At 43.7% G+C, this 27016-nt stretch overlaps 2 protein-coding genes across 2 annotated transcripts in view; both read left to right on the forward strand.

The window, feature by feature from the left end:
* Positions 1–27016, forward strand: part of brox (BRO1 domain and CAAX motif containing) — a 445085-nt gene that overhangs the window by 282361 nt on the left and 135708 nt on the right. The gene's annotated exons all lie outside the window — the stretch shown is intronic.
* The window catches only part of disp1 (dispatched homolog 1 (Drosophila)), a 159196-nt gene that overhangs the window by 109970 nt on the left and 22210 nt on the right, over positions 1–27016 (forward strand). The window contains 3 exon segments of the mRNA XM_028821042.2: positions 18917–18946; positions 21605–21728; positions 24159–24286. Of these exon segments, the coding sequence (XP_028676875.2) occupies positions 18917–18946; positions 21605–21728; positions 24159–24286 (282 nt within the window).

Raw genomic sequence — 27016 nt, forward strand, 5'->3', positions numbered from 1 at the left:
CAGGGCACAAGGCAGATACAAATCCCACCCACCGCAGGGTACACGCACACACTAGGGACAATTTAAGATCGCCAATGCACTTAACCTGCATGTCTTTGGAGTTTGGGAGGAAACCCACGCAGACACGGGGAGAACATGCAAACTCCACACACGGAGGACCCAGGAAGCGAACCACAGGTCCCCTTACTGCGAGGCAGCAGCGCTACCACTGCGCCACTGTGCCACCCCTGATTATAATCACAACACTTTATATATTTTTTATTGAAAACGAACGTTCATAGGCAGAAGATACTGACAATGGCAGTTCAGCATTTCCTTCTGCATTCGCCTGTAAAGCTCGTCCTTCTACGACTTTGTGCGCTCGCTTCTCTGTTCCGTTTGACATGACGGTGCCGTCGGTGCTCTGAGTTTTGTCACAAGTGACACCGGTTTGGTGACAGTGCCGCTGTTGCTCTTGTTGTGTTTTTTGATTCCAACCCTAAATAAGGTGCGGTGGTCTCTTAACGAGCCCCTCTTGCACTCCAGCCAATCTGATGGATTTCCACTAATTGTGCTCCATATGAAGGCGTCCCTCAAGTGATTTATTTTCTCCTTTTATTGCTGTTGGCCGCCTCTTGCTGCTTTGATTTAATGATGTTTAATTGCTTGCACTGCTGATTTTTATAAAAGCAAATGTTGCTGAGCATGCAAATGAGCTGCTGGCCCGTGTCCTGTGTTGTGCATCGCCTGCAGTCCGCGTGTCATCGGTGAACTTGGCTTTGATTTAGTTTGCATTTTTATTGGATTAGAGATCACAGCTGTTGAGCTCTCAGCTTTTCTTGTCTGTGCAGCTCAAAGTGATGGATGTTTGTTTAGATTTTGAACAAAGCTGTTAAAACAGTCCGACGCTGGGGGACGCAGGACTTACTGTTCTCTGTGCTCGATTTGATGTTTATTCATGCAGCTCTTGCTTATTTAGATGAAGCCTCCATCCATTTTCTTCTGCTTATCCGAGTCCTGGTCACTGGGGCAGCAGTCTGAGTAAAGACCCCCAAGCATCCCTTTGCACTGCCATCTCCTCTGACTCCTTGGGGGGTGGTACCATGGCGTTCCAGGTCAGCCAGGAGATATAATCAGATACCCGGACCACCTCAGCTGGCTCCTTTCGATGAGCTCCTAAGGCTGAGCTCGTTTCTGCTGCCCAGGTCCCCGTGGTCTTGTTCTTTTGGTCATTACCCAAAGTCTTTAGAGTCCCGGTGCTTCCCATGTTGCTCTTTGGTTGCGAGACATGGGTGCTGTCCAGTAACCAGAGATGAAGACTGGACTCTTCTAGGAATCCTTTGTGAGCAACCACTAATTTGACATAAAGTCAAACCAGCGGGACCCAAGTCCTGAATGAGGCACATGACCAGCATTGTGAGGGAGCGTCAGTTACGGTGCAATTCCCCCGAGGGTGATCCGGCTCACAGGACACTCATTGTTGAGGACCCGAGTGGCTGGACCAGGCCAAGGGGACACCCACGTAACACCTGGCTGCGGCAGATAGAGGGTCCTTTCCGGAGGGTGGGACTGGACCATGTGTCTGCCTTTGCCAACCAGAGTCCCGAGCGGTTTCATTGTGTGGTGGGTGTGCTGTACCAGTGCCCGCTCCCCAACCTGACCTGACCTGACCTGACTTGAGCCTCTCACCCCAGTGATTCACAAGTTAATCACATGACAGACGGACACCATGCTTAGCCCTTTACAAGTATGGATAGTTCTAGATGGGCATTTAAGCTTATGAAAGTGAAATTTAATAATCATGTGTAGAGAAGCTTATTTTTGTATGCTTTGCCCGGTGGGTATGTTTTGTGATTTGTTTTTGATGACGTCTTAGTCTTCTGGCTAACTTAACGATTCCTTAGTCTTCTGGTCTGTCTTAACGATTCCTCGACCGGTCAGTCCATTCAACTTGGCAGCACCCCAGTGCTACTTTAACAATTAGTGCATTTTATAACCCAATAACTGTAGAAGGGCTCTTAAATTTCTGATTTGCAGCGTGTGGAGAAGTTCTGTGTTCTCGCATAGTTGTACACTTCTGTGTGTACTTCCAGTATATAGTCGCATCACTTGTCTGCTTTGCATTCTGGGTAATGTTCTAAACACAAGCTAACTTGACGCATGTGGAATTTCACTCCACCTTGAAAAGTGAAGTGAGTGCCTTTTTGTGGGCCGTTTTTCGTTTGGCACATGCTGGGCTGGTAGCCCCCTAACTTGTTTGAACATCTCGCGCGACTAAAGCAGAGTCCTCGCGCTGATCTGGAATGTGTGCCATTGACAGCTCCCAAATTGAAGACTTCGGAATGACCTGTTTACTGCATGCCATTCCTACACCGTTGATCTCTTGACCTTTCAGCTGTACTGTGGAGACTGGCAGGGACAAACAGTGCCATTTTAATTGCCGGTTCCCATGCTCTCTGGAGCTCTTGGCTTCTAATGAGCCGAGTCCCCTTGGAGTTGCTCATGACAGTTGGCCCCTTAGCTTTTCTACTTTTAAAAACATTTGTCATTACAAAGAGGAATCTTCTCCTTTTAGTTTCTTTTTTTTTTCTCTAAATAACAACCTGATAGATGTTTTTTAAATTATGCATCCATAATACTAATAATAATAAAAACAGACTTGGAATGTTTAGGAGTTTTCTGATATAACGAGAGGAGGCACAGGGACTGTATTGATGGCATCATGAGAGACCCAAGGTGCGGATTCCCGGAAAGCTTATTGCGTCTAATGAGGGAGCGTAGTGGTGTTACTCGATGACCTCAAATCACCTATTAAAGAAAAGCGATTGCAAGAAATGGCAGCGCCTCCAGCCTACAAGAACATGGAGATAAATATTCATTAGATATAAGAAGGAACTGGCGGACGGAGACTAGGGTTCTTGTTATCACGGCATGAGAGCAGCGTTGGTCTGACACACAAATAAGAGTTTCGATCTACTCTGTCCAGGTGACAATATTATTACTACTACACTGGGAAATATTTCAGTAGACAAAAGGCTTATGATTGTATTCTTAAAGAAGGATACACGATTTCTGTTTCTACCTATACTGTTTGCTCATACCTTCTTGAGTTCAGTTTTGGATGCAAACACAGAATTGATGTGTTGACAGGGATACAGAAGTCCCTAAGCAAATTTTAAAACACACTGCAGGACAGCCTCCATTTCAGTTTGTGGGGACTTTTGATTTTATTATGAATTGAACTTCTCCCAATCTCTCCTGCTCTTTCAGTGGTTTTTCCCCCTCTCTTGCCAGTCTGTTTGCTTTCACTCCCCCATTCTTCACTCACTTCCTACTGTCCCACTTGCTTTCCCCCCACCACACTCTCTAGCTCATTCTGTGCTTGATCTTCCACTAACTCACTGCTTGCTCTACCTGATCTCCTGCCCTATTCCTCCATCACACGCTCGCCCGCCCCCAGCTCTTGCTCTCGCTCGCCCGCCCCCAGCTCTTGCTCTCGCTCGCCCGCCCCCAGCTCTTGCTCTCGCTCGCCCGCCCCCAGCTCTTGCTCTCGCTCGCCCGCCCCCAGCTCTTGCTCTCGCTCGCCCGCCCCCAGCTCTTGCTCTCGCTCGCCCCGCCCCCAGCTCTCGCTCTCGCTCGCCCGCCCCCAGCTCTCGCTCTCGCTCGCCCGCCCCCAGCTCTCGCTCTCGCTCGCCCACCCCCAGCTCTCGCTCTCGCTCCCAGGTCCCGCTCCCCCCCAGGTCCCGCGCTCTTGCCCGCCCCCAGCTCCCGCTCTCGCTCTCGCTCGCCCGCCCCCAGCTCCTGCTCCCGCTTGCTGGGGGCTGGTGAGCAAGAGCCCCCAGCTCCCGCTCCTGCCCCCAGGTCCCGCTCTCGCCCTCAGGTCCCTCTCGCTCGCTCGCCCCCAGGTCCCGCTCTCGCCCCCAGGTCCCGCTCTCGCCCCCAGGTCCCGCTCTCGCTCGCGCTCGCCCCCAGGTCCCGCTCTCGCTCGCGCTCGCCCCCAGGTCCCGCTCTCGCTCGCGCTCGCCCCCAGGTCCCGCTCTCGCTCGCTCTCGCCCCAGGTCCCGCTCTCGCTCGCTCACGCTCTCGCCCCCAGGTCCCGCTCTCGCCCCCAGGTCCCGCCCTCGCCCCCAGGTCCCGCTCTCGCTCCCGCTCGCCCCAGCTCCCGCTCTCGCTCCCGCTCGCCCCCAGCTCCCGCTCTCGCTCCCGCTCGCCCCCAGCTCCCGCTCTCGCTCCCGCTCGCCCCCAGCTCCCGCTCCCGCTCGCCCCCTGCTCCCGCGTTGCATCAGCCCTGAGTGGGCCGTCCGTCAGTCTGTTACAGAGGTCGCACCGAGTCCTCCGTCAGATTGTACGCAGAAAATCTTCAGATCAGGAATCAGTTGAGCGATTCAAGAAAAATAAGGAAACTGTAGATGTCGTGATAGGTCAAAATGTTTCATGTTTTACCCATTTAAATCTTTTTTTCTCTCAGTAGTTTGTGATAAACACCAAAACACTAAGCACGATGTGCAGCCATTGTTCCATCCATCCTACATAAACACATTTATCTCTGGATGTCTGAGAGATGGAGAGGTTGGGAGTCAGCACTGATACAGCACTTCGCCGTCCCCACCACACGATGTTTTTCTTTAAGCAGTTCAGAATTAAATGTTCATCCAGCAGAGGCTGTTCTTCCCTCTCTCTGTGATCCCCGCAGCTCTCGCTGGAAATCTCCGGACTCTTTCTTTCTTGTGCTGGAAATCTGTTTTCTTTCCTTCAGTCTTGTCCTTGTTAAACTCTCAGCTGCTAGGTTTTCGTGGCTTTTCTGGTCCCGACGTTACTAAATGGCATTCAGGGGGTGCGGCTGGTCCGATACCGGATGGCTTGTAATCACCCAGCCCTCAATTGCCCCCAAATTTCTATGCCCCCGGGGTGATTGTGTGGGCAGCATCTCTCTCATTGAGTGGCTCTGCTGTGTTCACTTCCTCCTATACTGGGATGGTGTGGGCAGAAGTAGGGGGCTTCTTTTATCTAATTTTATGATCTTCCCTTGTAACCATTCATTACTGTTTAGTATATTTGTTGTTTTCTCTTCGTTGTTGCCGTTTTGTTTTAATAAACATTTAATCACACACAAAAAAAAATTAAATGGTATGTAGCACTCATTTCCATTGCCTCAGGCCTGAGAATGCTGGCCTATAATTTGTAGCTTTTAATTGCCGGGTGTTTTCCAGTTTACTTGTTTTGCAAGGGTCTTGTACTTTTTAAAAAAAAAATCTGGTTGGAAAACACCCCTTTAAAAAAATAAATAAATAAAAAATCTGTGTAATAAAATGCCACCGTATGTGTGAGTGTGTCTGTGAGAGTCCAGTCCCTCTTAACAATTGGGTCAGTTTTGGCTTGTCGGATTGGTCAGTTTTGGCTTGTCGGATTGGTCAGTTTTGGCTTGTGTCGGATTGGTCAGTTTTGGCTTGTGTCGGATTGGTCAGTTTTGGCTTGGTCAGTTTTGGCTTTGGTGATGTGATTGACAGAGGATGGACCAGGCAAGACAGGTGGAGACGCACAAGGCCTACTGAGTAAAGGCATAGGAGGCACGCTGGGAGTCTCCTTCAAAGACAGGATGTATTCTCAAACATAACGGTCTGTCAGAGCACTGCCAAATAAGCTCTAAAGCCTGTCCATAAGATGCACATAAGAACACAAAACAAATAAAAGGTTGATGATAAAATGATGCCGAAGTCTAAAACGAGAGCCAGGAATTGATGCCAAGAACACAAAATGGGTCAAAGCTGAAAGTATCATACGAGATGAGAGTTCGCAAGGTAGTTTGTCATTTTTACTTCTTAAAGGGTTTTCTAGTATCTGCAGAAAATTAACTCAAAAGCCATCCTATTGTCGTGCCACATCCATACTCATGACCTCAGAGGCCTAGAAACGCAGAAAGTCGACCTAAACAATGTGAATCAAAATGGCAGCGTTTTGAGGACCCAAAATGAACTTCAAGACGTTGAACAAAACTAAAACATTACAAATACGCAACATTGGATCGAGTCATGACAAACTCAATTCAGTGTTTTCGACAGCGGGTAACTGCCGCTGGTCTACCACTGGTGGTACTGAAAAAGTGGACAGGAGACTTGAAATGACAGTCTGACAGACAGATTTAGTGGGAATGCACTCGAGAAAGGAAGTGCCGGGCGGGAGAGGTCAAGACACAGACAGATACCAAAGAAATCTGTAGGGGACACACTAAGAGCCAGCTCTGTCCTGTAAGGGAAGCGGAATAGGTGGTTAGTGTTCTTTTTTGTTCCCTTCCCAGCTGCCTGTGTTTTTGCATCGGTCGGACCGTTTAGATGCTCCCTGCGCACTTGCATTTGACAAAGGGAACATAAAGCAAACCTTCTACCCACCGGGCCTACCTGTACAAGTTGTAACCCTGACTATCAAGTGGGGTAGCTGATCCACTTACCCCAGTACTTCCTATGGACTATATGTAGACCTGTAAACATCTGTCTATGTCATTGTGGTCCACTCCTGGGTTTAAACTTATTGGTTTAGGTGAGCATAGAAACAACTGCCTTATCCAATTGATTGAAGGACCAAAAAAAACTTCCACGAGCCATGGAGTGCGACTGTTGACTATTGACCCTGTATATCTTAAACAGTTTCCCTGTGTTCTGCCTTAGAGCTCATTCTGGAGAATAAATGAGTCTATAAAGGATCAAATCTGGGAAATCGGAAAGTAAGAGTGTCCGAGCCAAAATGAGACACAAATTTGGTCAAAAAACAAGACCTAGGAAGTTAATAACCAAAAACTGTTTATAAAGGAGATTGAAGGAGAAATTTAATAAGGTTTAGGATTTTTTAACATGGATGAAAATGTGATTTCCTGGGCAATCTTTTAATCCCTCGCATCAAATCGCAACCAGAGCTCAAAATGCAGGCGAGCATGAAAAAAGAGAAAAGTAATGAACGAAACGGTCCAAAAAATTAACCATCAAAACAATGGAGAATCCCTCAAATGGATGTCAGAAATAAAAATCAGTGACTCAAAAAAACTTGAAACAAGTGATATGGAAAACTCATTAAAAAAGTTATCCGAAAAACGTGACTAATTCTATTGCTCTGTCACGTAAAAAAAGAAAATGTAATGTGCTACATAATGTGCCTCTGAGTCACCTAAATTACGTGGTGCCTGGGAGGCCAAAATAAAATCTACTTGCCGGGGTGGGGGGTGAGGTCGGGAGACACAAGTAGTCCACAAGAATTTGCTTAGTTCACTCGTCCTAAGCTGAGCAGATGCGAGTGCATGCCTAGCGTTAACAAGCTCCTAAAGAACCAACGTCAGTCAGTCATTTCCCGACCCGCTATATCCTAACACAGGGTCACGGCGGTTCTGCTGGAGCCAATCCCAGCCAGCACAGGGTGCAAGCGAGTAGGAAAAACTCCAACGAAGTGGAGAAAAGTGGCAATGCAAACTTGAAAAAATAGCTAACAGGAGTGCAAGTTAATAAATAAATTCAGAAGAGGCCGCTTTAGCACCAATAGTGAAGAATAGCTACTTGGACCAAGCAGTTCTGCTTTCCGGACTAAATTTGAAAATTTGTCTCTGCTTCTTTGAACTGCTGTGTTGTCACGTGTCGACTTATGTGACAATGCCCACCATTTCACATAGACCCGCTGAATAATATTCGACTGTTGTCGCCATCTTGGCTCCCTGAAGCCTTAGGAGATTGTCAGTCAAATTAAGCAAAGGAGGTTAAATAAAGCAATAAACTCTCTAATTTGGCTGTAACATTTCCACCTTAACTCCCGTAAACTGTCAGTCATACGGTTAAAGCTGCAGTGACAACTCTGACTAGGAGGAAGCGGACGAAAGCCTCACAATCGTATTGTTTTTCACTCGAGAAATGCCAGTGGGACAGCTGCCTGCCACATGATAGCATGTTTGTCTTCGGGTATCTATAACCCAGAAATGAATGAAGTCATCTCTGAGGCGACTGGTGGACTCCACCATTAGCTCCTGCATCGAGGAGCTTAATGGATCACCCGGTAAGGAGCCAGTGGCAAAGCAGATGGCAGCCATTCTTGCAAATTGGATTGCAGCCGCACCCCTGTGGGATTCTCACTTTGCGGTGGGTCTTAGTGAAATAGACAAAACACACGGGTAGAGCAGCTGCACTACATTTAGAAAAGCAAAAAAAAATTAAAATCCATGGAGTGGCACACCACTTGGTGATCCTCTACAAATACGCTATACACCCACAGAGGAGTCCGGTCCAGCAGTCTAGTTATTTCATTAGAAGGGTCTGGCCTGGTATAACTTAACGTGGAGATCTCTAATTTCTGGGTTGATTTTCTTGGAGCATTGTACTCACTGTAAATTTGTCTGACTTCAGTATTATTAAGACATACAGAGAAACTGCTAGAGCTGAGCTACTGTCTAACAGCCACCCGTCCAACCAGAACTCAGGGTCCGAGGCTTGTGGCAGCAGCGTCCGGCACAAGATGTGAACAGGCTCTGGGTGTGTTGGCATCTGTCGGAGGGCATAAAGGTAAAGAGCTGTAAATTCAGATGATCAGGAGCTGCTCAGGTCGTACAGAACTATAATGTGTTCTAATATCATACCTCACAACTCACCCTAGCATCGTAACTCCTATGACAGAAAGTACAGATCCAGACCCCTTCTTCTATTTTTTATACATTTTGATATGTTGAACGCTGAATACCCCAGAATGACAAATCGAAAACAACATTTTTGGAGTTTGTATGTATGTATTAATTCAAAACTGAAATATCCCATTGGCACAGACCCTTTGCTATGGCACTTGATGTGTTGGCTCTCTTCCTATGGATCATTGAGATGTTTGGAGTCCATCTGTGTTGAGTTCAGGTCATGATTAGGACAGGCACACTCCTATCTACAGGAGGTCCCACAGCTAAACAAAATCCAAACCATGATGTCAAAGGAACTGAGAGATGGGATTGTGTCAGGGTACGATTCTGGGGAAGGCTACCAAAATATGCGCAGCATTGAGTGTCCCCAAGAGCAGAATGTCCTTCATAATAACATTGGAAGAAGCTCGACCCTCCCTAGAACTGGCCATACTTGGTAATCATGGGAGAAGGGCCTTGGTTGGAGAGCTGACCAAGAACCTGATGGTCTCTCGGGTTCAACTCTGGACTACCTGTGTGGAGATGGTTGTTCTATTGGAATTTCTCCAATAGAATCAATCACTCCACCAATCATCTGTATTTTATGGCACAGTGGCCAGACTGACAGTTGAACAGTAAATGACACAGGGATGCCTCCTTAGAGTTGTGATAAAAGATCTCCTAAAAGACTCTCCGAGATTGGTGTCCTCTGTGGAGAAAACCAGGCACCACTCATTACCTGCACAATGCCACTCCAACTGTGAAGCATGGTGGAGGCACCATGACGGACTGGGAGACCAGTCAGGGTTGAGGGAGAGTTGAATGGAATGAAAACCTGCTCCAGAGCACTCTGGGAATCTACAAAAAGAGGATACCTGAAAGGGGGCAAATACTTTTTCACAGCACCGTGTAGTTTGGTTAGTGGCACAGTCAATGAAACTGCTTCACACTTTTTTCAAAATCTGGGTCCCAGTGCTGGCATGGTGCAAGAAATCGACCAAGGTGGCGTGCCAGTCTGTCACTGGGTGTCCCACTCATTCTGAGAAAACCACCAGATGCCAATCAGCTGAACACAACAAAGAAGCCACTTGGGTTAAGGGAAGTACTTGCAAATTGCTCATAGTGACCAGGCCACCCCATCGAAATCTGGCGTGCCAACTTAAACACATCTACCAGTCTTTATTTTTTCGTATTGTCTGGCACTAGGAGGGGAGATCAGCCAGTTTGTTCTGCACTTTTGGTGTAACAGCAGGGGTCGTGGGAATAAAGTCAACCCTGAGCGCCATCCTTCATTTTAAAGCTGTGAAGGGGGTGCCCCGATGAGGACATATGCGTTTTTTTGTTTTTTTTTTTGAGCAGTGTCTCCTGATCATCAAATGAATCAACCTGGGATGGCTCACTTCTTGATTGCTGCAGGGCCTATAAATCATACAAGGATGACACTCTGTGCGTATCCAGATACATCCCAGTGGGCATTCTCCACACTCCGTTGTCCAGCAGGTGACAGAACGATGATGATTTGTCACTCTGAGCCCTGTATGTACACAAAGAGGCGTATCTCCTGAGGGCAGGATGAGTTGTCGGGGGTTAAATGCCTTCTAATCCATGAAACAAGGAGTGGTTTCTTTACCGATGATTAATCACATCGAGCGACAGGTTTGGTAAGAAGATATGTTTGAGTGGAGCCATGTCTTAAACTGTGCTCTTGACAGCACCTTTTAAATACCCGTATATCGAAGAGATCAAACGAAGGGGGCCTTGAATTTGTCTCAAGTACCACCGGTTCCACTCAACCCCCCCAAAAACACAGTGGAAAATGTTTTGAGAAAAAGGCCATATCGGCTCACGAGGTCTTCCCTGATGCTCCAAGCCTTCACGTCTGCCTTTGACATCTTGAGTGTTAATGTCTGGGTTTGTGTATTCCAGATCCGTAGTGTACCACCTGCAGTCAATGCTCGCCATCCATTTTTCGCGTACAAATCGGAACCAAAGACACACAGCCCTCCAATAAGAGATTTGCAATCGTCAGACCTTCGCTCTTTCTTATGGTGTTCACTGTCCCATATTACTGTAATTGCGTCTCTCAGGCTTGGTAAGAAAGGGCCTATATACATGTAAAGAGGACTGAGTTAGTGGCATCTTACCAGAGTGCGTCTCTGCCACACTGTCACACCTTCTATGACAATTTAAAGATCTGGCCCATCTAGTGCGGTTTTTAAAATTCTGAATTAAACAGTGAAAGGTGCACTTGAAGACACCTAGTGGTGACTAAGGGGAACTGCATTCATGGTGGAAACGGGTAAGCTGTTGTTCACGCCAAAGGGCTGTTTGTGGAAACCTGGTAGGAGTGAATGATACTCTTTACAGTATGGATTTTGAATCCAAAAAAAAGTTTTTTCTAAATACAGTACTGTGCAAAAGTTTTAGGCAGGTGTGAAAAAATGCTGTAAACAAAGAATGCTTTCAAAAATGGAAGTGTTAATCATTTATTTTCATCAATCAACAAAATGCAGTGAATGAACAAAAGAGAAATCTGAATCAAATCAATATTTGGTGTGACCACCCGTTGCCTTCAAAACTGCATCAATTCTTGTACACTTGCACACAGTTTTTGGAGGAACTCGGCTGGTAGGTTGTTCCAAACATCTTGGAGAACTAACCCCAGATCTTCTGTGGATGTCGGCTTCCTCACATCCTTCTGTCTCTTCATGTAATCCCAGACACACTCGATGATGTTGAGATCAGGGCTCTGTGGGGGCCATACCATCACTTCCAGGACTTCTTGTTCTTCTTTACGCTGATGATAGTTCTTAATGACTTTGGCTGTATGTTTAGAGTCGTTGTCCTGCTGCTGAATAAATTTGGGGCCAATCATACGCCTCCCTGATGGTATTGCATGATGGATAAGTATCTGCCTGTATTTCTCAGCATTGAGAACACCATTAATCCTGACCAAATCTCCAACTCCATTTGCAGAAATGCAGCCCCAAATGTTCAAGGAACCTCCACCATGCTTCACTGTTGCCTGCAGACACTCATTATTGTACTGCTCTTCAGCCCTTCAACAAACAAACTGCCTTCTGCTACAGCCAAATATTTCAAATTTTGACTCCTCAGTCCAAAGCACCTGCTGCCATTTTTCTGCACCCCAGTTCCTATGTTTTCGTGCATACTTGAGTCGCTTGGCCTGGTTTCCACGTCGGAGGTATGGCTTTTTGGCTGCAACTCTTCCATGAAGACCACTTCTGGCCAGACTTCTCCAGACAGTAGATGGGTGTACCTGTGTCCCACTGATTTCTGCCAGTTCTGAGCTGATGGCACTGCTGGACATCTTCCGATTTCGAAGGGTAATAAGCTTGATGTGTCTTTCATCTACTACACTAAGTTTCCTTGGCCGATCACTGCGTCTACGATCCTCAACGTTGCCCGTTTCTTTGTGCTTCTTCAAAAGAGCTTGAACAGCACATCTTGAAACCCCAGTCTGCTTTGACATCTTTGTCTGGGAGAGACCTTGCTGATGCAGTAGAACTACCTTGTGTCTTGTTGCTGTGCTCAATCTTGCCATGACATGAAACTGTCTTCACAACCTCACCTTGGTAGCAGAGTTTGGCTGTTCCTCACCCAGTTTGAAGCCTCCTACACAGCTGTTTCTGTTTCAGTTCATGACTGTGTTTCAACCTACGTGTGACATTGATGATCATTAGCACCTGTTTGGTAGAATTGGTTGATCAGACACCTGACTAGAATCCTACAAAATCCCTGACTTTGTGCAAGTGGACCTATAAGAATTGATGCTGGTTTGAAGGTAAAAGGTAGGAACACCAAATATTGATTTGATTTAGATTTTTCTTTTGTTCGCTCACTTTGCATTTTGTAAATTGATAACAATAAACAATCATTATTTATATTTCTGAAAGCATTCTTTGTTTACAGCATTTTTTCACACCTGCCCAAAACTTTTGCACAGTACTATATATTACCAAAAAAAAAAAAAATGAATCGTATTGTCTTATTTTAATTCTTTGTCTTTTTTTCTCTTTCTTCATCATGTAAAGCACTTTGAGCTACATTATTTGTATGAAAATGTGCTATAGAAACAAATGTTGTTGTGAAAATGTGATCTTCAGTCAGTGTATTAGTGTCTTCAAAGTCACATCTTTCTGTAAGGATTGTGAATGGTGTGTAATAAGTGAACGAATTTGTTTTAAAATATTACCCAGAGGGCGGCACGGTTTGCTTCCCGGGTCCTCCCTGCGTGGAGTTTGCATGTTCTCCCCGTGTCTGCGTGGGTTTCCTCCGGGCGCTCCGGTTTCCTCCCACAGTCCAAAGACATGCTGGTTAGGTGGATTGGCGATTCTAAATTGGCCCTAGTGTGTGGGTGTGTTTGTGTGTGTGTGTGTGTGTGTGTGTCCTGCGGTGGATTGGCACCCTGCCCGGGATTGGTTCCTGCCTTGTGCCCTGTGTTGGCTGGGATTTGCTCCAGCAGACCCCCCGTGACCCTGTGTTTGGATTCAAAAGGTTGGGAAATGGATGGATGAATGGATATTACCCAGAATATTTGGTTCAAGCTGATTGGTTGTTTGCTGCTGCAGAGCACGCGTTCCTGAACTTTCAGATGACGGTGCCCACCAGTGCCGCCTAATGGATTGACTGGCTCTGCAAAAGTGGGATGGAAATCTGGCAGTGTTTCTCAATCTTTTCTGCTCCGGGACTCATTTTATTTACCTTTTTAAGTCCACGGATGACCCACTTACAGCAATCGAAGATCCCTAGAGGTTGTAACAGCCGTGAGTTCAGGAAACGAGTGAGGTTAGAGACTGGGGAGTAAATATCGGACAGCACTGTCAACTGCTTTGGTGGATGGTTTCAGTGCGCCTTAGTAGCTGAAATGGCGTTTTTGTTTGTTCTTGTGTGCTTGCGACCCACCAATGATCCTCCAGTAGGCATTCGTGAAAGTTGTGCACGTGGCTACTTACAGCTCTGTGATGTCATGCTAGACTCGCAAAGCATCATGGGGTTCTTGGGAGGGGAAAATAATAATTAAAAAGAATACCTAAGTTGGCTGCATTGAAAGTTTCCTGAAAAATATTCGGCGAACAAGGTCTTCAGGGAAAATGGCATATTCCTTATAAAAAATGCTTTGGCAAAAGTTTCAGGTCAACACAAGATGGAAATTTCGCTTTCACAAGAGGCCCAAGAAATATTCTAACAAACAGAAACCCCTCTATCAGATACGCAGAAGAATTAGGTTTCATGGTGCCACCGCGAGATGGTGATGTGAAGGAGCCCCAGTCGCGTTCCTCGACATGCTTCTTTTGAATAAATCTTCGCTTGAACGTCTTCCGAGCGGATGTGCAGCATTGTTCAAAAATGGCCACCAGTTTTGTCCTACATTGTTACTATTACTGCTTCCTTTAAGACTGAACGTGTCTGCAGTTAAGGATAAAACGACCAAAGATGGACACTTGTGTGCTGGCACCCCAGCATTGCCATCTTGACATCTTTGCGCACTCCAGATAATGATATTTTGTAGAAGATTCCACATGTCTTGTTCCCATCTTAAGGCTTGTGTGTAATTAATATGAAGTGGGCCCCATTTTATTTAAATTGTAAAGCCAAGACGTTTGCCACGCCGCTTGGCATGGTTACTGCCGTAACTGCATTTAAACACACGTTGCAGGTTTCAGATTCTAAACTATGGCAAGGGGGCAAAGATAAGTGTCTTAAATCTTGTCCACATTTTAACAAAGAGTCAGACGTGTGTGTGTGTTGCTAAAGAGAATGCGCATCTCTTCAAACGCTCTGCTTGTTGTGCCTGGACTGTCAGCAGATGTGCTGTAATGAAGTCATCAGCCTCCATCTGTAAGCCATTGGCTGCATGTCAGCAGGTCCACAGGGAGCCGAGCTTTAGCCCCACTGACAGGTGAGAACGTGACTTGATTTAGGCCTTGTCAAACCGCGCGGTTTGCAGCTGACACATTAAATAAGGTCCGTCGGTCAGAGGTCCTGGCAACCCCTCCAGGGTTTGCTTCTTGCTTTGAACTGAAGGCAACCTGGAGAATCTCCAGTCCTCTGGATTGAGCAGGACTGAGGAAGTTCTATCCATCAAACCAAAGACACCAGATTTTCGACAAATTGTGATCTCCGTGATTTCAACCCTGGTATGATTGTTGGTACCAGATAGGCCAGTTTGAGTTTTTATGATCTCCTCGGATGTTCACACGCAAATTGGAATGGTGAGAAAAACCGAACACGTTCAGTGAACAGAAATGTCTTGTTGATGAGAGGGGTCAGAGGAGAACTGCAGAGTGGTTTGAGATGACAGAAAGACTACCGCTCCTCGGGTAACCACTCCATAAAACTGTTGTGAGCAGACAAACATCTCGGAATACTCAACACATCTACCCTTGAGGTGGGTGGGCTACCACAGCAGAAGATCACATCCGGGTTCCACTTCAGTCGGTTAAGAACAGAAAGCCGAGACTGCAGTGGGCAAAGGCTCTCCAAACCTGGACATCTGAAGTCTGGAAAAATGTAGCCTGGACTGAGGAATCTCGATTTTGACTGACTAGGTGCCACCAGCATGAATCCACGAGCCAAGCTGCCTTGTGTCAGCAGTCCATGCTGGTGATGGTGGTGTAATGGTGTGGGGAATGTTTTCTTGATACACTTTGGGCCTGTTAATACCGATCAGTCATCGCTTGTATGCTGTGCTCAATTTCAGTGTTGTTGTTGACCATGTGCATCTCTTCGTGGCCACAGTTTACCCAACTTCTAATTGGCTATGTCCAGCATGATAATGAGCCATGTCACAAGGAAAACTGGTTTCATGAACTTGACCAGGTGTCCAGTAGAACACCTTTTGGGATGTGGTGGAACTCAGGATTCCCAGCATGAATGTGAAGGTGACAAATCTGCAGAACTTGTGTGATGCAATCATCTAAACATGGACCAGAATCTTTGAGTATTTCCAGAATCTCATGGAATCCATGCCATGAAGTATTTAGGGTGTTTGAAGAGCAAAGGGAGATCATACCAAGTATTAGTCTATAGTGCTCCTAAGAATTTACTCTGAAGTGTGTGTATGACCAGGAGAGACTCCAGTAGCCCAAACCTGAGTCAGGTTGAGCACGACTGACCATGTTGTATCAGTCAACCCAAACATGTGCAAGTTACACTCATGGAGGGTCATATCTCCCAGCTGGCTTGGGAATGTCTCTTGGAGATGGTGGCAGGGGAAAGGGAACATCTTGACGTCTTTGACTCTGTGATGTGAAACCAGCTAAGCGGTAGAAAATGAATGGACCAGTTCATGTCATAGTTGCTTTCTTACCTAAACCCCTTATAAAAATTAAAAATACTGTATGGCTGGGCAATGCTGCTAATCTGTCTAATTATTTAGTGCCTTTGATGTCTGTCTATTCTTATATCTGTCATCTTGTGCCCATCATGTCTGTCCGTCTATCGATTTGTGACATTCAGGAGGTACCATGTAGCCCCCAAGCCCCACACACAGCAACACATTTCTGTTGTTCGATTTTCTTCCACTCCTCCAGGTGAGTTTCGCCCTCTGCCTCCCAACTCTGCTTCCATCAGGTGATTTTGCCGGCTTCTTTTTGACTCCCACCCGGGAACTGCTTCCAGGTTGTGTGGAAACCGGGGCAGTCCTACCCTGGCAGTACCCAGGAACCTTGACCGTTAGTGAGAGTAGACCTGAGGGGGACTACCGGTTGTCAGACTCCGATGATGCAGAGTGTGTGCTGTTGCCTGCTGAGTGATAATTATGTTAGAAAGTTGGTTTACGGAGCCCAAACTCCCATGCCATCCTGCGGGAGTCCTAATGGGGTTCAGCTTTGAGGAACACTGCCACCTGTCGTGTGGGGGAATGAACTGCTCCCAGTATGCCCAATCGTACCAGTCAATCCATTACGGCCTCCAGTCTGGGCCAGAATCCATCCTTTTATCCCCGCTAGGATGCCCGTCCTTCCTCATTGGCACACTGGCACTATCTATCTAGTGACATTTATCCATTAATCTTTGCTTGCTTGTGTTTTTGAAGTCCCGTAAACGCGAATGGCTGAGCAGGCGTGGAGCTGAATGGCTGAGTGGGTCCCACTTATTGTATTTTTACAAAGTTAAACACAAGGCCCCGAGTGTGTGTGCGGCTGTGTGTTTTTTCATGTTAATTGAAACAGCTTGTAAAATATGTTAATGGTTTAAACGTGACAGGTTTGAACTGTTAATGTTACCATTAGTGCAGAAATGCGCCATAAAATTAAAGCGTAATGCCGAGCTATTAATAATCTTTTTCCTTTCATTTGTTCAACTTAAAAGGCTAATGATTTTCCGTCTTTCTCCGTGCCTGCCCTGCTCTGCGCCCCCCTCTTCCATAAATGCTTTGCCACATCTGGTTGCAGTTTTCCCAAAGTGCAAGGACCTTTAACCCTTTCATGCCTTGTGAGTATACAATAAATCAGCAGTACCTTAATACTCAGGGACCTGAAACGCTAACATTTGTTTAATAAATTAACCCACTGAACTGAAAACATTGCGTAGTGCTGAGCGAAGTGAGAATTAAGTGGGAGCCATTTTCTGGGACAATCATGCCATCTTTTAATAGCGCAAAGTAGTTTAGTTTAAGTTATACAAGTAGTATCGCAGAAACGCCATTTAATTTATTTTCCGAAGAGCAGCTGTGGTGGACCCTTCCGATCGTTCTCTCCATGTGTTTCTAAACCTCTGGTCGGCCCGATTTTAATCTCGCTCAAATGTATTCATAAATCTAAGGGCCGGTGTGTAAAGTGGACTCCTAAATGGCAAGGAGTTTGTACTTAGCGGAGCTCAGCATATATGTCAGTATAAAAATACCGCAAGATAAACAAATTGTAAAAAACAGTACGGTACCAGCATTTTGGGATTTTTCAGAACTGGAAGTAAACCCCGTCCCGTTTACCCGAACCCCCACTTCACCACTTGCTTTTGCATTTGTGGAAAAAATGTCAATTTCATGGACTTCACAAAATGAAACAATACGCTTCGACACAATTGGGACTTCATGGGGGACCCCACCTCTTCTTGCGTTTGGGACTTTATAACTTTCAAGATGGAAGCAGTGCATAGGGTTCCAGGGAGTTGAGCAATGATGATAATGAGTGGGTGCCGTGAATGAGAGCAGACCCAAGGGGGGCCACCGGCTGGCAAACTCTGATGATGCGGAGTGTGTGCCATTACCCACCTGGGCGCTGTTTATGAAAGAAAGTGAGAGCACTCCTTAAAGTCTGTGGTATATACCAAAAGGGGCACCATTTGTGGCACTGAAGGGGTGCGTGTTCAATGCAGGAGAAGCCTGTGCCCTTCTCAACTCTTTATCACCTTGTGATAGTCATTGCCACCCCCATAACTTAATCCATGGCTGGTCCTCCTTTAGCACCCATGACTGCAATCAACCATTTCTGGTAGCAGGACAGCAGTCTTTGTCATCGCTGTAGAGGAATTTAGGCCCCATCTTGGCAACAGAATTGTTAAGTCACATTGGTGGGTTTTTCACTATGAACTGCCCATTTAAGGTCCTGCGTTGACCTCTTAATGGGGCTCAAGTCATGTCATGAGAGGGTCTTTATGCAAATGAAGGATGGAGCAGAACGTGAAGGGCCACGTGCACAGCCGCACTGTCCAATAGGATGGATGGATGGACTACTGAAGAAGGGGCGGTGCCCTGGACAGGCAAAAGGAGGCGTGGTCACATTTGGTGTTTTGGTGTGAAATGGGAGGACCGCTTGGTGAAGCTGAAAGGGGATGCAGAGCTCAATCGTTAACAAGCGCACTGTGGAGCTCCAGTGAGGGTGGCAGGCGTCGTGGCTGTAAGCGTTGGTGTGGCTTTACTAGAACCTAAAAGAGATGGAGATAAATATTACTTATTATTTGACTGACTGATGCTTTTATCCAAGGCGACTTACAACAATCTGCAGCTGTTTTCATTTCCAAATATTTATATGTCCATATTTGTTTAAAAAAAGAAAAAAAAAATTCATGGGGCGTATTTACTTCTTCACAAAACTGTTTATTGCTTTTCCCATCTCTGTCTGATCTCTAATTATTAATTATAGTGTACCTGTCATATCTACCTATAGTGCCTGTCATTTATATCTTTCTGTCCTTACTGTTACTCCTCTATTGCTGTGATAAACGCTAGCAGTTTCAGGGGGTGGATGGACTGATGGATGTGTGGATGGAGGGAAGTGTATAAAATGTTGACTGCTGTCACACTGATACTGTGTTTATTTGTTTTTTCTTTTCATTTTATAGGCCTTCCAGATCTTTCCGTTTCCCCAAAAGGTATGACCAAATTTTTACATTTTTCTTCTTATGAAGGTTGTTGTTAATAACTCGTGCTCAAAAATCTTACGCAGATATACAGTGGATTCAGAAAGTACTCTGACCCCTTTGCTTTCGGCACACTTGGTTGCATTGTAGACTTCATTTTAAGTGGATAATTTTCTCATTTCTGTCCATCAGTCTACAGTCAGTAACCCATGAAGAGAATGACGGGGGTGAACTAGGGGAATAGGGTAATGTCTGTAAAAGGTGACCAATAAGGCAGTGAGATGTTGTAATTGGGATGTTTCAGCCAAGGTGCCCCCCTCCCCGGCTTGTGTTCAATAATCACATTTATGTTCATTTTGTTAGGTTAACTTTGATTATTTAGCTACTATGTCTTTTCTGCCATGTTCCTTGAGTTTTGTGGGCGGTTCCCTGTGAGGCGGGGCCATCTGCCCACCACTGTTAGGGACTGCCCTCCGCTCCACAGTCCCTTGCGGTTCATTGTGGTGGGGTGTTCTTCTGTGTCTTTTTGCTTCTTTCTATTATTTACTAGATTTTTATGACCTTTATTTGGATTCCATTTTGGGACTTGGCTTGCTTTTAGGATAGTCTGTTTTGAAGGCTTTGCCCTCTGTGTTTTATTTTTTGTACACTTCGGAACTTTGCTTATTTTCTGAACATTTTTTTAATAACCTTTTACTATTCTACGTTTGCGTTTTTCCCCCAGCTTCCTGTGGCTTCGACAGTTACCCCCACTCTATTTGGCATTTTGAGCAATTTTGGAACTCCTGTGTGCTTAGCAACTCTCTAGTTCCTAACTATAATCCGCAGGGTCCAATCATGAAAGGGCTACTTAATAAGCACAAACCAATCCGAGCATGATTAAAGTCTGCATCTTCAAAACTGTTTTCACCCATCCACACTTCAGTGTTGTGTCGGCGTTTTCATTAATGTACAGCTCTGGAGGGCGGTTTCTAAAATCTAAAAGTGTAGCATGGACTAAAAGCAAAAATGGGGACCAATGTCTGCATTTCTGAACAAAAAAGTAGTAGCGTGGTCTATAGCATCAGAAGCAGGTATCCATGTTCCATCCTGCTTTTAAATTCCATGATTTTTTTTTTATTGATTTTATTAAAATCGCACAACATTCCATACAAATAGATCAATTTTACAAGAATAGGATTGAAAACAAATCAACCCCCACCCCTGAGAAAGAGAACATGGCCAGCAGAATAAAATTTAAACCTAGTAAAAATAAGCAAATAGAGTAATAAGTGAAATATAGATAAAAAAAAATGGAGAATCTGCCTCCTCAGTGCTTTAAAAACGTATTCTAAAATGTTACTGATCAGATCCTGCCAGGTTTGGGAGAATTTCTGCACAGATCCTCTAAGTGAGAATTTTATTTTTTCCAATTTCAAATATGTAACATCAGTTACCCATTGACTTAAAAGGGAAGAGTTAGGATTCTTCCAGTTGAGCAAGACAAGTCTACGTGGCAATAGTGTAGTAAAGGCGATTACAGTTTGTGTGTCCTTCTCCACTTTAAGCCCATCTGGAAGTTCACCAAACACAGCTGTTAATGTGTTAGGAGGGATTGGGACACCAGGGCTGTCTGTCAGGCATTTAAAAATCTTGGTCCAAAATGATGTTAGTTTGGCGCAGGCCCAAAACATGTGACCCAGTGAGGCTAGAACTTGATTGCAGCGTTCACAGGTTGGATCTTGCCCTGGAAACATTTTGGACAATTTTAAGCGAGACAGATGTGCTTGATTTATATAATTTTGAGTTGAATAATTGTATGCTTTTCACATATGGAGCTCGAGTGAATTCTCCGCATTGCTACCTTTCGATCCTTTTCCCACAGTTCTCTTGGGTCTTTGAAAGGGAGGGACTGTAAAATGGTTTTATAGATTGCAGAGATGTTGTCTAAGTCAGTCCTTGAAACTGATGAATATTTTTTCCAGCATAGAGGGAGGTGGGAGATGAGGGAAATCGGGCAGGTTTCTAATTTGAAGATCGTGAAAGAAATGTGTTGCTGGAAAGTTAAATTTAGAATGTAATTGTTCATAGGATGCAAAGATGTTGTCTATGTACAGATCTCAAATCCCAAATGTTTTCCAGACATTAAAAACTGCATATGTTTGCGAGGGTTGAAAAGGTGGTTCTCATGCAGAGGTGCCACAGATAAAAGATTCTCCATCTTAAAATGTTTCCTACGTTGGTTCCATATTCTGAGTGTGTGAAGCACTATTGGGTTATTAGTATATTGGCGATAATTTGCATTTATTGGGGCACAAAGCAAGGAATATAAAGATGAACTGCAGGATTCCATTTCTATTACAGACCAAGCCTGTATACAGTATGTTCATCTATTTGTGTCAATGTCCAGGTTTTAATATGTTGTATGTTTGTAAAATTGAAAGTTGGGTAGAGCCATACCACCTTCTGCCTTTGGCCTTTGTAGGGTCGCTCTTTGGATACGTGGATGTTTTGAGTTCCAAATAAATGTGGTTATGGTTGAATCTAATTTTCTTAAAGAATGATTTATTGATGTATATTGGAATATTTTGAAATAAATAAAGAGATTTCTTATCCCAAAGCATGTTTTGGCTTTGCAGGTCTATAGGTTGTGGTTCCTGCGTTTGTCTCATTAAACCCGTCTTCTTGCAGTTATTCAGAGCTCATCGCTGACTGGCCAGTCATCGTTCTTGGAGTCTGCACCGTCTTCATCATTGTCTGTGCATTGGTGGGGGTTTTAGTTCCTGAATTTCCGGACTTCTCGGATCCTATGCTGGTGAGTATGAAGTCCCATTTTTTTCTACAAAGATCAAAAGTGCAGATTTGAAAGTTTTAGGCAGCCCTTGACCACCAAAGGAGTGGGATTTGTGTGCGTTTTGTGTTAACATGTGAGCCCTTGGACAAGATAACTCAAAAATGAATCCTGCAGTCCAAAAGGAAACCTAGTGTAGCTAATAGTATTATTAAATTACACATGTTATTAATTTTTAGCACATTACTTCAACAGCGATTGCAGCACTACTGGGAAAAGAGAATATAAAAGTTTATCCACATGATGTGATTCTTCAGTTTCTTTCGGTGTCATAAAATATTGGCTGGTAATATTTTACTAGAAGTAACAACTTTATGTAGGAAAGATCATTTGTGTTTTTAGTTGTGGAATACTCCACCCAAAATGGTATTTAATAAGTTGCTTACCCCATTCTCAATTTCATGTATTCATGAAGAACGGAGAGAGACAAATTATCTGATATCATGGGTGTCTATGGTGACCCACGCTGGACCAAAGCAAACAATTAAAACCGCGCATGAAAAAATCGGATTATGTGACATGTGTAACATCCGTAGGTCAAAACATCCAGTTAGTTGTAAGCTCACAACGGGTAAAATGCATGAATTTTTTTGCCAAAATATTTTGAAATGAATGCTTAATAGAAATCTGAGCAGTGCACGCAAAACAAATCGTTCACACGAGTGCAAGCTTTTGAGTTGAAGACCTGCCTCTCCCCTTATTCTATGGTCAAAATCTCGTTCTGGTGTGAACAAAACAAAAGAAAGTAACAAAAACGTTGCACCAAAAAAAAAAAAGATGTGAAAAAGCTTGTGACTGTGACATCAATGAGGCTCACTTTTGGCCATCCTAGCTAGCAATGCTATGGTAATAGAATCAACAATGGCACTGAAAAAAGACGTGAAGCAAAATAAGCGTGTTCAAAGATGTTCTAAATAAAAATCCAGGATAGTCATGAATTTTATGTGTGTCAAAACCCCCACGACCAAGAAAAATTACCAAAAAGACTCAATATAAAATCAGAAAAAATATTATGGGAAAGTAAACCATAAAAGTGACCAGAACTTATGGTTTGATTTCACAGGCCGTTTCCTATTTAAGATGGCGGCACACTATCAATCGTGTCCGCGTTTGTGGATGAACTCAAAAACTGTTCAGTGTTTATCTGGTTAAGGATCTAAACAGGGAGGCAGGAGTTGGAGTGTGATTTTTATAATTTCTGTTTTCTTTGTGCATGTTTTTTGCATAAAATCATTTTGTTAACCTACGGTTTGATTTTTAAACTGACAACTTGTGATTTGGTTTCAATTCTATAAATTTAGCTGGGCCATTTTTGCGGCCATTTCTATTGTTTCACAATCATTGCCATTTGTTGTCCTGCCGTTAGAAAGCGTCCCGTGGCGTGTTTTTTTTTTTTTTTTTCTCCCCTATTGACTTTCAAAAAACTCTTTAATTTTCTAGCAGAACAGTGTTAGACAAATTCGGGTTTTCATTCTGAGCTTGGTTACTCTTCATTTTGACCTTCTGGCTTTTTGACCGTTTAACATTTCTGCTTCTCGTGGTCTGTATTTCCTGTTTTGCTCTTGTGACCTGCCCTTTTTTGTCACTTGCAATACTGTTAGTGGGTTACATTGCTCTTTCTTTCAGCCCTTGGGCCTGCTTTAAATTTCTGGAAGAGTTGTCAACCATACAGAGTTTGTGGATTCTTCCCCTGTGTGTGTGTGTGTGTTTGAGCATTTTCAGATCTTAACTAGCCTTTTGAATGTGCCATGGTGAAGATTTGTTCCTGCCTTGCTCCTGGAGATGTCAAGTCCGGCTGTCGCTGCACATCACTTTGACCAGGACTGAGTGGATTTAGTGAGCCAAAGGATGGCTGGATGGATGATATCACCGATGAGTTGGTTTATGACAAATGATCTTCTTCTTCCAGCTGCTGCTGTTCAGGGTTGCCACAGCGGATCATCTAGTTTCATATCCTCCTGTCCTCGTCATCTTGCTCTGTCACACCCATCACTTGCATGTCCCCTCTCACCTCATCCATAAACCTTCTTAGTCCTTCCTCTCTCCTCTTGCCTGGCTGCTGTATCCTCAACATCCTTCTCCCAAAATATACTCAGCATCTCTCCTCTGCACATGTCCAAACCAACCTGATGTCGCCTCTCTGACTTTGTGTCCCAACCGTCCCACCTGAGCTGACCCTCTAATGTCCGCACGTCTAATCCTGTCCATCCTCATCACACCAAATGATATATCCACCAATCAGAATTTGTGTAGGCCTGAGTGGACTTTCAGAATACAGTTATGGTATCTTCTCTGAAGTAATTACTTCACCTATGAACAAAGCATGAGCATATCTTTTCTCTTTTGAGTTGTCCCCGTTTTAAAGCTGACTCTAGCCGTATGGTTCTTTTTCAGGGATTTGAACCAAGAGGAACTGAAATTAGCCAAAGGCTCACCACGCTGGATAACATGAGACGAAGAACTGGATATAAAACAACGCTTGCCAATTATCCACTTAAATATGCTGAAATGCAAGCTAACAGGTAATGTGAAACACAAGTGTACAGTTTTGGTCGTCGATTTCTTGTTTGGTTGAAGATGTCGGTGATTACAAATATTGAAAAGTGATTTTTTGATCCTTTACTAGTCCTGTATGGACCTCCTTTCAGAGGGTGAAAAATGACAAATTACTATTACAATCGAATATTTAAACACTTTAAATTTAATCACACATTTTAATCTTTCCAATTTTTGATTATTTTGTATTTCTGAAGTAAATCCTGACATTTTCTATGAACACCCCAAACAAGTGACATGATTTACATGCCGCCCAGCCACTATCAACACTGTCCTTTCTTACCTGGGTAAGGTTTGTGTGCATAAGAACCCAATCCTGCCCATGTCCAGCCTGCTGGTGCCCTTTCTCTTGGAAACTTCTTTCCAGTTAGGCACCTCATCATACTATTAATGCAATAAAAGAATCTCCACAGTGTAAAACATATGGGTATCTTCAAAAATAAAAAATACTGAATTTATGGAACTTTCTCTTTCTTGCCATACAACCTCAAGAGACTTCAAAGTGTGTCCACGGCCAGAGGTGCCGCTAGTAGTTTATCTAAAAGGACCCCATTCAGTTATTCCAGGTAGGAGGTTTGGTGTCCCCCTCATGCATTTCTAAATTGCATTTCAAATGATAAGAATCTTGCACTACCCAGATCACGCTGCCTTCAAATGCTCTGTTTGTTGTTCTTCTTTTCATTCCTGTGTGAGCATGATCCCACTTCAGGAAATGGATCAGGGTATCAAGATTGAAAAATTCCTCATCTTCCTCCCACTCTTGAAAACAACTCTTCTGAGAAACCTTAAAAAATAAAATCCTGCATTGTGCCCTTCTTGTTAGTAATTTATCCATTAGAAAGTTTAATAGTAAAAGATGCTGTTTTGGATAGATGGGTACACATGAAAGGGACAATATGAAGCACTAAACATGAAAGATGCTATGTAATATAAATGGAGAACCATTCGTATGATACTGTGGCTAGATAGATTAAAAAAAAAAGACATTAGTAGAGCTAGTCGTCATAGTAGTAGTCGTATTGTCACATATACAGAGAACCATAAAATTCTTGCCAACGTACCACCCACCTCCACTATCTAACACCATAATAAAGTGAAATGCTCGAAAACATAAACCGTATTTACAGGTGAATTTTTTTTTTTTTTTTTTTTTTATATTTTTATTTTATTAATTTTCATTGTAATCATTCCATACAAACAGATCCATTTATAACCCAACAAATTTGAAAACAAATCAAACCCCATCCCTGAGAAGGAGAGCTTAGCTAAAGGAAAATTTCTTTAAGCTTTTTAATAAGGCAACATTAGACAAAAGAAGGGGAGAAGTAAATATCTATATAAATAAGAGATGGAGAAGGGAGTTAAATACAATAATAGTTAATTCTCTTATTCTAAAATAATATTGATTAAATCCTGCCAAGTTTTGAAAAAATTTTGTACAGATCCTCTAACTGAAAATTTGATTTTTTCCAATTTCAAATAATATAAAACATCAGTTTCCCACTGACTTATAAGAGGAGAATTAGGATTCTTCCAATTTAACAAAATAAGTCTGCGTGCCAAGAGTGTAGTGAATGCAATCACCGTTTGTTTGTCCTTCTCCAATTCAAGTCCATCTGGAAGGACACCAAACACAGCTGTTAGTGGGTTAGGAGGGATTGTGATACTAAGGCTGTCTGAGAGGCACTTAAAAATCTTTGTCCAAAATGATGTTAGTTTGGTGCAGGCCCAGAACATGTGACCCAGTGAGGCAGGAGCTTGGTTGCAGCGCTCGCAGGTCGGATCCTGGCCTGGAAACATTTTGGACAGTTTTAAGCGAGACAGATGAGCTCGATATATAATTTTTAGTTGAATAATTCTATGCTTTGCGCATATAGAACTCGAGTGAATTCTCTGCTTTGCTACCTTCCACTCCTTTTCTGATATATTGATTAAGAGATCTTCTTCCCAATGTCCTCTTGGATCTTTGAAAGGTAGGGACTCTAATAAGATTTTATATATTGCGGAAATAGTGTTTGTTTCCTCGGAATTGAGCAGTATTTTTTCCAGCATTGTGGAGGGTGCAAGGTGGGGGAAATCGGGCAATTTCTGTTTAACAAAATTTCTAATTTGAAGATAGTAAAAGAAATGTGTAGCTGGGAGGTTAAATTTTGAACGTAATTGTTCAAAAGATGTAAATATGTTGTCTATATAAAGATCTCTGAGCATTTTAATCCCAAAACTTTTCCAGGTATTAAAAACTGGATATACTTGCGAAGGTTGAAAGAGGTGGTTCCCTTGCAAAGGTGCCACTGATAAAAGATTTTCCATCTTAAAATGCTTCCTAATTTCGTTCCATATTCTGAGTGAGTAAAGCACAATTGGGTTATTAGTATATTTGCGATAACTTTCATTTATTGGAGAGCAAAGCAGGGAATATAAAGAAGTACTACAGGATTTTACTTCTATTGCAGACCAAGCCTGTGTATGTGCATTTATTTGTTTCCAGGTTTTTATGGCTTGTATGTTTGCTGCCCAGTAATAAAACTGAAAATTAGGTAAAGCCATGCCACCTTCTGCCTGAGGTCTTTGTAGGGTCGCTCTTCGGATACGTGGGTGTTTTGAGTTCCAAATGAATGAGGTTATTATTGAATCTAACTTTTTAAAAAACGATTTATTGATATATATTGAAATGTTTTGAAATAAAAAGAGAAGTT

The sequence above is a fragment of the Erpetoichthys calabaricus genome, chromosome 15 (genome assembly GCF_900747795.2).
Source record: "Erpetoichthys calabaricus chromosome 15, fErpCal1.3, whole genome shotgun sequence".
Taxonomy (NCBI): domain Eukaryota; kingdom Metazoa; phylum Chordata; class Cladistia; order Polypteriformes; family Polypteridae; genus Erpetoichthys; species Erpetoichthys calabaricus.